The 12552-nt window shown below is 48.1% G+C and overlaps 2 protein-coding genes across 5 annotated transcripts in view; one reads left to right on the forward strand and one right to left on the reverse strand.

Moving 5' to 3' along the window:
- Window positions 1-10: 10 nt before the first annotated feature.
- Window positions 11-9496, reverse strand: wdr21 (WD repeat domain 21). 3 transcript variants are annotated; one of them, XM_082961625.1, is made up of 14 exons: window positions 9409-9496; window positions 9013-9121; window positions 8435-8541; window positions 8138-8295; window positions 7876-7958; window positions 7702-7804; window positions 7295-7438; window positions 5995-6044; window positions 5627-5706; window positions 4995-5087; window positions 4462-4559; window positions 4076-4252; window positions 3847-3961; window positions 11-1703 (listed from the first exon to the last, which is right to left on the reverse strand). In XM_082961625.1, exons 2-14 carry the CDS (start codon window positions 9108-9110, stop codon window positions 1465-1467), a joined length of 1545 nt encoding a protein of 514 aa, XP_082817751.1. In that variant the 5' UTR covers window positions 9111-9121; window positions 9409-9496; the 3' UTR covers window positions 11-1464. The 3 variants fall into 3 exon arrangements, with proteins under 3 accessions (XP_082817751.1, XP_082817752.1, XP_082817753.1); XM_082961626.1 differs by lacking the exon at window positions 9409-9496 and having other exon boundaries at window positions 9013-9397; XM_082961627.1 differs by lacking the exons at window positions 8435-8541; window positions 9013-9121; window positions 9409-9496 and having other exon boundaries at window positions 7880-7958; window positions 8138-8196.
- A 572-nt stretch (window positions 9497-10068) lies between these two features.
- LOC106590864 (zinc finger protein DPF3) overlaps window positions 10069-12552 on the forward strand; it is a 50007-nt gene continuing 47523 nt past the window's right edge. For both annotated transcript variants that reach the window (XM_045695551.2, XM_045695552.2), the window contains exon 1: window positions 10069-10306. In XM_045695551.2, coding sequence (XP_045551507.1) covers window positions 10275-10306 — 32 coding nt within the window. In that variant the 5' untranslated portion in view covers window positions 10069-10274. The remainder of the gene's footprint in view (window positions 10307-12552) is intronic.

A 12552-nucleotide genomic window follows, 5' to 3' on the forward strand; every position in this document is an offset into this window, starting at 1 on the left:
TCAACATGGATAAAATACATTGTTTTTAATCATATAAACTTTACATCATTATTGAAATCTGTTTCAGATGAATAATTACCGTTATTATTATAAAGACAAAAAACACAACTTCAATAATAAACTCACTGGCCAGTTGATGAATTGCAGTTCCTGTGGACATAATTCAGGGTTCACTGGTAGACAAATATAGTAGACAGACAAGAGTCCTGGATCCATGTTCCAGCAGTCCATCTGCAGCTCTACGGTCAGACCCAGCTCTCCACTTTGCAGCTCTACGGTCAGACCCAGCTCTCCACTTCGCAGCTCTACGGTCAGACCCAGCTCTCCACTTCGCAGCTCAACGGTCAGACCCAGCTCTCCACTTCGCAGCTCTACGGTCAGACCCAGCTCTCCACTTCGCAGCTCTACGGTCAGACCCAGCTCTCCACTTCGCAGCTCTACGGTCAGACCCAGCTCTCCACTTCGCAGCTCTACGGTCAGACCCAGCTCTCCACTTCGCAGCTCTACGGTCAGACCCAACGGTCAGACCCAGCTCTCCACTTCGCAGCTCTACGGTCAGACCCAGCTCTCCACTTCGCAGCTCTACGGTCAGACCCAACAGTCAGACCCAGCTCTCCACTTGAAGTCTTGAAGCTCCAGGCTGATAACTTTAGGCAGTAAGAGTCTCCATGTGTGAGGTTCTTTGTCCATTTTCCTTCTTCTCTTCCAGTTCTTTCAGATCGGTGGTCAACAGGAAAAGAAGAGTAGTGAGCCACTGACTACTACCCCTTTTAACCAAGGTTGTCAGGCCCTCCCCTAGCAGGCAAGCCTCAGTCAGGCCCTCCCCTAGCAGGCAAGCCTCAGTCAGGCCCTCCCCTAGCAGGCTGCCTCAGTCAGGCCCTCCCCTAGCAGGCTGCCTCAGTCAGGCCCTCCCCTAGCAGGCTGCCTCAGTCAGGCCCTCCCCTAGCAGGCTGACTCAGTCAGGCCCTCCCCTAGCAGGCTGCCTCAGTCAGGCCCTCCCCTAGCAGGCTGCCTCAGTCAGGCCCTCCCCTAGCAGGCTGCCTCAGTCAGGCCCTCCCCTAGCAGGCTGCCTCAGTCAGGCCCTCCCCTAGCAGGCTGCCTCAGTCAGGCCCTCCCCTAGCAGGCTGCCTCAGTCAGGCCCTCCCCTAGCAGGCTGACTCAGTCAGGCCCTCCCCTAGCAGGCTGCCTCAGTCAGGCCCTCCCCTAGCAGGCTGCCTCAGTCAGGCCCTCCCCTAGCAGGCTGCCTCTGTCAGGCCCTCCCCTAGCAGGCTGCCTCAGTCAGGCCCTCCCCTAGCAGGCTGACTCAGTCAGGCCCTCCCCTAGCAGGCTGCCTCAGTCAGGCCCTCCCCTAGCAGGCTGACTCAGTCAGGCCCTCCCCTAGCAGGCTGACTCAGTCAGGCCCTCCCCTAGCAGGCTGCCTCAGTCAGGCCCTCCCCTAGCAGGCTGCCTCAGTCAGGCCCTCCCCTAGCAGGCTGCCTCTGCTACTACCCCTCCTCCCTCCTGGTAGTCACTGTTATAAGGGAAGTAGTACAGATCGTGCCTGACAGCCATGAGGAGACCAGGCAGGCCTCTGCTGCCTCCTAGCTGGGAGGAGAAGACCACACTGGGGATCATGTCCTTCCCAGCAGGGTGGGGAGATGGGATGGTCCTCAGGAGCTGGCCGTCCCCCAGAGACCACAGACGTGTGTAGCAGTCCTGACCCACTGGAGAAGACAAATGAAAAGGGCAAGATACTTGTCATTCTTTTCTCATTTCATTTGACATGTACATTTCAGTAATTTAGCAGACACTTTTTTTCTTAAAACGTTTATTTGGATCCTCATTAGCTTTTGCAGAAGCAACCAGCTAATCTTCCTGGGGTCCACAAATAAATGTATCAAAAAGACACGTAACAAAACACTGATACCACTGATAGACAAAGACAGTCACACACATTTAAAATAATGTGTGTCGTCTGACAGTCGCTGCTGTTCCATGAGATGTTGTTTTATCCGTTTTTTCAAAAGGTCATTTTGCTGTTTGCTTGAGTAATTGGAGATGGGAGTTCCATGCGATCATGGCTCTTTACAATATTGTGCGTTGCCGTGAATTGGTTTTGTACTTGGAGACTGTGAAGAGACCCCTGGTGGCATGTCTTGTTGGGTATGTATGGGTGGTCTGAGCTGACCGGCAATCTGGGAATTCATCATCACAGTAATATTTCTCATAAAAACACTTGAGAGAAGCACTTAGTCAAATCAAATGTATTTATATAGCCCTTCTTACATCAGCTGATATCTCAAAGTGCTGTACAGAAACCCAGCCTAAAACCCCCAAACAGCAAGCAATGCAGGTGTAGAAGCACCTCTCATCAACCCTCAAACCAGGAAAGACTGGCTTGCAGGTTGTTGATGTTAGTTCTGAATGTAGAGTGAAGGGCAAGATGTGCTGCTCTGTTTTGAAACAAATACAATGATTTTAGTTGTAGATGTATTTAAGACCCGTTTATTATGATTCACCCATTCTGATACGGACTGTAACTCCTTATTTAGAATTTCATTGAGCCAACTGGCTTTGGGTGCTGACATGTAAAGTGTGGAATCATCTGAATACATAGTCATTGTACCTTTTGTACAATGACTATGTACCAGTGGCAAATCATTTGTAAAAATAGAGAAGAGTAACGGTCCAAGGTAACTGCCCTGAGGGACACCGCACTGTACATATCTGATGTTAGAAAAGCTTCCATTGAAGAACACTTTGGGTTCTATTGGATAAATAACTCTCCAACCATGTGATGGCTGGTGATGTAAAGCCATGGCAAGTGAGTTTCTTCAATAACAAATTATGGTCAACAACATCAAAGGCTGCACGGAAATCTAACAATACAGCTCCAACTATGATCTTATTATCCATTTATTTTAACCAATCATCTGTCATCCGAGTCAGTGGAGTACAAGTTGAGTATCTTTGTCTACAAGTATCCAGAGAGACTTAAAGTTAGTGCATTCCCTTCCTTGGAGTAATTACTAAGTTGAAGTAATCAAAAAGTAGTAAGCTGAATTTGCATCACTCTTGAAGAGAAGTTAAGCCCTGTAACCTACCAGCCGTCAGGCCCTGTAACCTACCAGCCGTCGGCGATAAGGCCCTGTAACCTACCAGCCGTCAGCGGTAAGGCCCTGTAACCTACCAGCCGTCAGCGGTAAGGCCCTGTAACCTACCAGCCGTCAGCGGTAAGGCCCTGTAACCTACCAGCCGTCGGCGGATAAGGCCCTGTAACCTACCAGCCGTCAGCGGTAAGGCCCTGTAACCTACCAGCCGTCAGGCCCTGTAACCTACCAGCCGTCAGGCCCTGTAACCTACCAGCCGTCAGGCCCTGTAACCTACCAGCCGTCAGCCGGTAAGGCCCTGTAACCTACCAGCCGTCAGCGGTAAGGCCCTGTAACCTACCAGCCGTCAGCGGTAAGGCCCTGTAACCTACCAGCCGTCGGCGGTAAGGCCCTGTAACCTACCAGCCGTCAGCGGTAAGGCCCTGTAACCTACCAGCCGTCAGCGGTAAGGCCGTGTAACCTACCAGCCGTCAGCGGTCAGGCCCTGTAACCTACCAGCCGTCAGGCCCTGTAACCTACCAGCCGTCAGGCCCTGTAACCTACCAGCCGTCAGCGGTAAGGCCCTGTAACCTACCAGCCGTCAGCGGTAAGGCCCTGTAACCTACCAGCCGTCAGCGGTAAGGCCCTGTAACCTACCAGCCGTCAGCGGTAAGGCCCTGTAACCTACCAGCCGTCAGCGGTGCCCTGTAACCTACCAGCCGTCGGCGGTAAGGCCCTGTAACCTACCAGCCGTCAGCGGTAAGGCCCTGTAACCTACCAGCCGTCAGCAGTCCCTCAGGTTCGTTGACGTGGAGGGGTAAGTAGGCGTGTTGGTTATGATGACCCTCGTACTTCTGCACTGGTTTTGTTACTCGTACATCCCACAGCTTGATCTGCAGTGACACATATCAACACACAGGTAAAACAGAGTTGGAGAAGGCTAACTTTACCACGAGTGTGTGTGTGTGTGTGTGTGTGTGTGTGTGTGTGAGTGAGACCTGTCCCACCTCTCCAATCATGTCAGCAGCTAGTAGGTAGTTCTCATCCTGTAATATTCGTACGGAGGTGATAGCAGAGTCCTGGTAGAACCTGCAGGCCTTCCAGCTGTGGTCCCGTCTGCCTCTCTGACGCAGGTCGATACTGAAGATCTCTCCTGACCTACAGCCATTAAACAGGACCGGAGCCTGGATGGAGAGAGAGGGGAATGAGGGAGGGGGAAAGGGCTGTTAAAAACTCTGAAGATCAATAATAAAGAAGTTTGAGAAGCGCCCCTCCATCTGTTCATCTCTCTCACACACAGACACACTTCAGAAATAGCAGGTTCTCACCAGTGTTGGTTCCACTTTTTGTGACAGTGAGTCTAAGTGAATGAGCCATGGCACCACTAACTCACCCTGAGGGCAAACTGCTGTGCCAGCACGTCACTGCTGATGCCATACGTCTGTCTCCTGCCTGTCACTGCGTCCGTCACTATCACCCTGCGAGACAGACCTGGCAACAGACGAACACAAAGACCACAGCAGACAGACAGGGAAACGGCCACAGGAGACAGACAGGGAAACGGCCACAGGAGACAGACAGGGAAACGGCCACAGGAGACAGACAGGGAAACGGTCACTCAAATGGTGCTTTTCAAAATGGCCACCGGGGCAGTGTTAAGAGAAAAGACATGCTGGCTACCAGAATCTAACCTGCAACTAGTGTTCTATATGTGTAGAAAAGGAACAGAAAGAATAACAGAATGTTATTGTCATTAAATTATCTATAATTATTATTAATGAACAGGCAAGTTTCAGTGAGATGTTTCATGAAGGAACATTGTATAAAATGGTGAACTGGAAGGTGTTGCTTGCTACAGTATCACTAACATTGTAGAGTGTAAAATGCTAATCAATTGGTGATGATGATGGGAGGCATCCAACTAACCAGTGCTAAATGTTTTGTCAGCCTGAGGGTTGAGACACCAGGCACAGGACCAGGCTGTAGAAATCTTAAAACTACACAGCATCCCTGGCTGGTCTGGAGAGGAGGAGAGAGAGGGAGGGGAGAGGAGAGAGAATGAGAGAGGAGAGAGAGGGGAGAGGAGGAGGAGGAGAGAGAGAGAGAGAAGGAGAGAGAGAAGGAGGAGGAGAGAGAAGGAGAGAGAGAAGGAGGAGGAGAGAGAATGAGAGAGAGAAAGGAGGAGGAGAGAGAATGAGAGAGAGAAAGGAGGAGGAGAGAGAATGAGAGAGAGAAGGAGGAGGAGAGAGAATGAGAGAGAGAAGGAGAGAGAAGGAGGAGGAGAGAGGAGGAGAGAGAGAAGGGAGAGAGAGAGAGAGAGAGAGAGATAGAGAGAGAAATAACGAAGGTTCTCAGCATGAAATATATGGACATTAGTCTACAGTAAAATGTCATGAAAATAAAAGTATGTTCTGAGAGAAGCACACGGAAAGGGTTACCTGCACACGGAAAGGGTTACCTGCACACGGAAAGGGTTACCTGCACACGGAAAGGGTTACCTGCACACGGAAAGGGTTACCTGCACACGGAAAGGGTTATCTGCACACGGAAAGGGTTACCTGGGTTGGAGTTGCTGAAGAGCGAGGCTGGTAGTAAACTGACACAGCCAGGAGTCTCTGCCATGCCCACCAGACACAGGCTGAACACTGGAGTCAAGAAAACACTAACCCAACAGTACAGGTACTGACAACGGTCGGAATATGAACATGCCGAGGGGACCTTTGACCCCCTCGGACAAACTAGAGTGACTAGACAGGGTCATTAACCTAACGTAGCAGGCCTAACAGCTTTCAGCAGAGGAGGAAGGTTTATTTCGCTGGATCCTGGTCAAACCGGATGCATCCGGGTTGTTGGCAACTAAGCTAAGAATGCAGGGTCATAAACCACATTGAGTAGCATACCAGTCTGCTATGTGTAAGAAGGATACAGGACGTGTGAGTCAGGGTGGGTGACTGAGGCCCAGCAGATAGAGTTAACCTGAAACACAGACAACAGGTATATAACACAGGTACTGAACCGGTGGAACAGACAACATGTATACAACACAGGTACTGAACACGGTGGAACAGACAACAGGTATACAACACAGGTACTGAACAGGTGGAACAGACAACAGGTATACAACACAGGTACTGAACAGGTGGAACAGACAACATGTATACAACACAGGTACTGAACAGGTGGAACAGACAACATGTATATAACACAGGTACTGAACAGGTGGAACAGACAACAGGTATAGAACACAGGTACTGAACAGGTGGAACAGACAACAGGTATACAACACAGGTACTGAACAGGTGGAACAGACAACAGGTATACAACACAGGTACTGAACAGGTGGAACAGACAACATGTATACAACACAGGTACTGAACAGGTGGAACAGACAACATGTATATAACACAGGTACTGAACACGGTGGAACAGACAACATGTATATAACACAGGTACTGAACAGGTGGAACAGACAACATGTATACAACACAGGTACTGAACAGGTGGAACAGACAACATGTATATAACACAGGTACTGAACAGGTGGAACAGACAACAGGTATATAACACAGGTACTGAACAGTGGAACAGACAACATGTATATAACACAGGTACTGAACAGGTGGAACAGACAACAGGTATATAACACAGGTACTGAACAGGTGGAACAGACAACATGTAATATAACACAGGTACTGAACAGGTGGAACAGACAGCATGTATACAACACAGGTACTGAACAGGTGGAACAGACAACATATATACATATATACAGTATCTCACAAAAGTGAGTACACCCCTCACATTTTGTAAATATTTGAGTATATCTTTTCATGTGACAACACTGAAGAAATGACACTTTGCTACAATGTAAAGTAGTGAGTGTGCAGCTTGTATAACAGTGTAAATTTGCTGTCCCCTCAAAATAACTCAACACACAGCCATTAATGTCTAAACCGCTGGCAACAAAAGTGAGTACACCCCTAAGTGAAAATGTCAAAATTGTGTCAAGTACATAACAGGGACAACAAAGGTTAGCATATAGGTGTTCAAGTTGCCTGGGTAGATATTCCTACCATCCAGCATGATTCTAATGCCCAACTCCAAAACTAGCCTTCATTCCCAGTCCTCTCTCCCCAGCTACTAACCCTTCCCTTCATCCCTCCCTCCCTCCCTCTGTCACCTTTCTGTTGGCAGAGGTTATCCTCAGCCCTCTCTCTCCTTCCCACCTTTCTATTTGTAAAGTAGAGGTTGTCACACATCTCAACAGACAGGGAGCCCCTGCTGCAGCCTCTGAAGTTCATGATGCCGTACTTGCAGCCTCCGTGAGAAACGTCGTTAACCGTGAACACTCGCTCACATGCAGAGTCACCCTGAGAGAGAAGAGGAACGGGGAGGAAGTGTGGGGAAGAGAGAGAGAGGGGAGGAGGAGGAGAGAGGGGAGGAGTAAGAGGAAATGAGGGGAGGAGGAAATGAGGGGAGGAGGAAATGAGGGGGGAGGAGAGAGAGGAGGAAGAGAGAAAAGAAGAAGACAATTAGGAGGAAGTTTACACCAGTCTATCATTGCCAACGTTTTTCTTAAAAGTCAATAGAGAGCGCACGAGAGAGAGAAAGCGTGTGTGTGTGTGTAACTCACCACTATGAGTCTAAAGTTGTCTGTGTTGGGACTGCTGGTGTCAGAGCTCTGGACCTCCAGTCTGTGACGTCTCATCCCACTCACCTTCACCTCATGGATCAGCCTGGGCACACACACAATCATAAGGGACACAATAACGTACGTACATGTGTGTGTGTCCTTTTGATACCGTACCTACTGTAAGAGTTCCCAGGCAGCAGACCCAGGTGTCTTTTCTGCAGCAGCAGAGCTGAGTTCAGGCCTGCTCTTGGTGCTTTCTGGAGGGAGAAACAAAACACATTAGAAAAGCCCTTCAGAGCTGCTGTCGTTTTCAATTTGGGAAGGAGAGACGTCATCTATCCACTAAAAGATACAAATTACAAAACATTTTTAAAAATTCAATCGGGTACCAAATGCCCCTGATCCACCATCAAAAGTTCCCCGTCTGTGGTAGTACCTTCCTGGGCCTCTCGTCCTCAGTGATCATCCTGGCCCTGTGTTTCTCCTGCTCTCTCTCCTGCAGCAGCCCTCTGGTCAGAGGGTTACAGTTGTTGTTGCCCGGCAGCAGCCGGAAGTAACGGTTCTTCTCAGCGTCAAAGTAGAACCCTGGCAGCTCTGGAGATGGAAGGACAGGACAAGGTACATGTGGACGGTAAAGACATGGCGTCTGTATTGTCCTTGTACGTGCAGTGGGGTGTGTACAGTGACACACTTGGGACAGCCATGTAGAAAGGTGTGTCTGAGTGTAACTGACCTGGAGCAGCAGAGCTGGAGGAGGAGGAAGAGGCTGCACCATTAGAAACAGGCCTACTCTCTGGGGTCCTGTCTCTGTAGGAGGGGCCTGCTTCACTGCTGCCATACCTGTGGATCAGAGAGGAGATTATTGATTTTTTTTAACCTTTATTAAACTAGGCAAGTCAGTTAACAAATTATTATTTACAATGACGGCCTACCCCGTCCAAACCCTAACGACGCTGGGAAAATTGTGCGCCTCCCTATGGGACTCCCAATCATGGCCGGTTGTGATACAGCCAGGAATCGAAACAGGGTCTGTAGTGACGCCTCTAGCACAGAGATGCAGTGCCTATAGACCGCTGCACCACTCAGGAGCCCAATGCCCCCATTACACGGGTAAAACAACACACTGGCAGGATTATAACAGAGTTTAGGAATACGTGTCATTCAGATCATATAACATACACTGAATTAAGATTAATGGCCCAAGAACGCCCTCAGCATTTGATAGATCAAGTAAACGAACTGTAAGTAAGGTAGTTTACACATAATTTGGGCCAACCAACCTGTGGTCGTGAGACATTGTCACCATCCTACCTTTGTTCCTGTGTTCTGTGCCTTGCGCTGTCCCTTTGCCAGTCAGAGCGGTAACCGAGTCGCCTTCGGTCCCTGTCACGCCAATTCGCTTTCTTCATCCCTGCTATTGCTATGGACACAAATAACGGACAGTAAACATCAACACAAAGTATGTCACTCGCTTCTCTGTGTTGTGTACTTTGTAGCTAGCTAGCAAGTTAGCTAATTCGGATAGCCATTTCGCTTGCTAACAAAAGCCCCCAAAAATACAGACACGTGGTACGTAGACAATTTGAATGACGAATCATTATCATATTTTAAAATGAAACGGGGTTATTCGTGTAGTAATTAGAGGACACGATGTTGATCAAATATATTATTGAACGTAGGAGCTTTTTGACACAAAGTTCACTTTACCTGCTATAACGTTGCACCCACGTGACCCGTTTAACACCCGCCCCTAACCCTCATTGGCTTATCGCTCACGGTAGTGGCCCTCTTCGCGGCTTCGCCATTGGCTGCTTGTGCTATCAATCACTATCGTTTCCTCTAACGAAATGTGACTTTAATCATCGTTCTAAATGAATGAAACATTTTAACATTGTATCAGAGGGAGGAAGAGGTGACTGTAGTGATAATAAAGAAGTTGTGATTGGTTTTGGTTATGGATAGAGCATTGTTTTGGTAATTAATTTATTGTGTAAAACAAACCTTGATGTTTGATTAATGCTTCTATTAATATGAATCAAACCAAAAAAATCTGCCTCGTGTTATTGCATTTTTTACCGTACCACTGCATATGTTCATATCATTCTTCTAACACCATTCTATTTGTTTTTGACGGAAGAAGAGTCTGTTATATGTTGAGAAAATAAAAGATGGTCGGTTTGCGACAGGCACAAAGGAACACAGTAGGACAACTGACCATGTTATTATTATCCCTGCTAGGAAATACAGCCACTCCTTGGAATATCTGTTTATATGACGGGTTATATACCCACACTATGCAATGGATTTATACTGACTAGTGAACGGTGATGATGTGCGTATGTGTGCAACATCACAGATGAATATACAGTTGTACTCCAGTACGCTACTGTATCAAAGCTCATCGTCTTTATGAAAGGCTTTTTGACAGTTTTCTGATAAACCACGCCTGATCTCTGCATGCTATTATTGTATTGGTTAAGGAGCAGGGCGCCTAGAACCTTATTGGTTGTTTTCTTCATGGGGTCCCAAACAGCTCCGAGATTTAGAGTATTGGGTTACAGTTTCGCAGCAAAATGGCGACTGTCATTCAGAATCCTCTCAAATCGTAAGTAATCTTTTAAAATGCTATATTCTTTTCCTCGAAAAAAAACCCCGCATTTGCTTGGATGCAATGGTTGCATTCAATAAAAGAGAAAAGCACAACAAATTGAGTGGAATAATGGAATAGCGGATATTATATGATGTTTGTAAACATATCACAACGTGTATTGAAACAATTATAAGTTAGGACAAAAAGTGTCGTTTTGTTTGTATTTATTAGTCTCTACACGAATGGATTCGGAGCATAAAGCGTGTAGTCATGACAACGCTTTTAAGAAAATATATTTCTATGCTGCATGAAACTCCGATTTACGCTGCGTGGACAAGTCAATTGTGTATAGACTTCTTTACAAAAGTTGTTAGATATTCTGCTACATTAATAGCCTAAGAACACTAGGATAAGTGTTTGTTAATCTTTCACAGATATAGGCTACTTCCATTGTTCAGGTCCGTTTTATTACTTGGAATTCACGTCAACTAACCAGCGCTTCTTTTGTGCGCTCTCTCATCAATAGCCAACATTAGGATAATGTATATTCAATATTTATAATGTGGGATTATTTTCCCATTAAGAAAAAAAACACACGGAGTACCAATTGATGATGGGCTATCATTTGAGTAGCCTATGCATGGGATTGCTTTTTACTGTCTGCGACAGATTTCGGGAGCGAAAGGTCCGATCAGGCTGAGCGCACAGGAGCCGTGTCCGTGAAGGGAAAACTGTTTGCCATCAGGAATCGCTTTACTGGGATCGGCTCATAGAAGTAGTGGTCTAATCTAATGTGATAAATAACAAGTCTATGCGTCTCAGTAGTGTCAACACTGATTTTGAGCATGGAACACACATCTATAGGAGCTGTATGTTTTTGGTCTGTCTGCCATTGAAATGCAGCAACAAGTCAATGTACCTCCTGACTTCTGTAGTCACTGCTGCACTCTTGTCGTCACTGCTGCTCTCCTGTAGTCACTACTGCCCTCCTGTAGTCACTGCTGCTCCCCTGTAGTCACTGCTGCTCCCCTGTAGTCACTGCTGCTCTCCTGTAGTCACTGCTGCTCCCCTGTAGTCACTGCTGCTCCCCTGTAGTCACTGCTGCTCCCCTGTAGTCACTGCTGCTCTCCTGTAGTCACTGCTGCTCTCCCTGTAGTCACTGCTGCTCTCCTGTAGTCACTGCTGCTCTCCTGTAGTCACTGCTGCCCTCCTGTAGTCACTGCTGCTCCCCTGTAGTCACTGCTGCTCTCCTGTAGTCACTGCTGCTCTCCTGTAGTCACTGCTGCCCTCCTGTAGTCACTGCTGCCCTCCTGTAGTCACTGCTGCTCTCCTGTAGTCACTGCTGCTCTCCTGTAGTCACTGCTGCTCCCCTGTAGTCACTCCTGCTCTCCTGTAGTCACTGCTGCCCTCCTGTAGTCACTGCTGCCCTCCTGTAGTCACTGCTGCCCTCCTGTAGTCACTGCTGCCCTCCTGTAGTCACGGCCGCCCTCCTGTAGTCACGGCCGCCCTCCTGTAGTCACGGCCGCCCTCCTGTAGTCACGGCCGCTCTCCTGTAGTCACTGCCGCTCTCCTGTAGTCACTGCCGCTCTCCTGTAGTCACTGCCGCTCTCCTGTAGTCACTGCTGCCCTCCTGTAGTCACTGCTGCCCTCCTGTAGTCACTGCTGCTCTCCTGTAGTCACTGCTGCCCTCCTGTAGTCACTGCTGCTCTCCTGTAGTCACTGCCGCTCTCCTGTAGTCACTGCCGCTCTCCTGTAGTCACTACTGCTCTCCTGTAGTCACTGCCGCTCTCCTGTAGTCACTGCTGCTTTCCTGTAGTCACTGCTGCTTTCCTGTAGTCACTGCTGCTTTCCTGTAGTCATTGCTGCCTGGATGTTGGTGATAACAACCTTGTTTCTGTGTAAAAGCCTTGCAGCATCTGTCTGTGAGAAGTAATGTGATTCTATTCACAGACAGGCTGTATGTCTCCGTCCCGCATGGAACCATATTCCCTATGTGTAGTGCACACATTTAAACCAGGGATCTGTTCAGAAATAGTGCACTACATAGGGAATAGTGTACCATTTGAGACGCATGCAGACTCTCTGCCTGCTAGACACGCTAGACTATCAGGACATATTTACCCACATTTGCTGTGGAATGTAGCGAAGGGGTCTGGCACAGAGTTATGACACAGCCTATTGTTGGAGTGGTAGTCAGAAGAACAGGCTGCATTCCTGGTCTATACTAAACAAGCTCCATTGTTTGGTCTAACAGATGGTCC

The sequence above is a fragment of the Salmo salar genome, chromosome 15 (genome assembly GCF_965601325.2).
Source record: "Salmo salar chromosome 15, fSalSal1, whole genome shotgun sequence".
Lineage (NCBI taxonomy): Eukaryota > Metazoa > Chordata > Actinopteri > Salmoniformes > Salmonidae > Salmo > Salmo salar.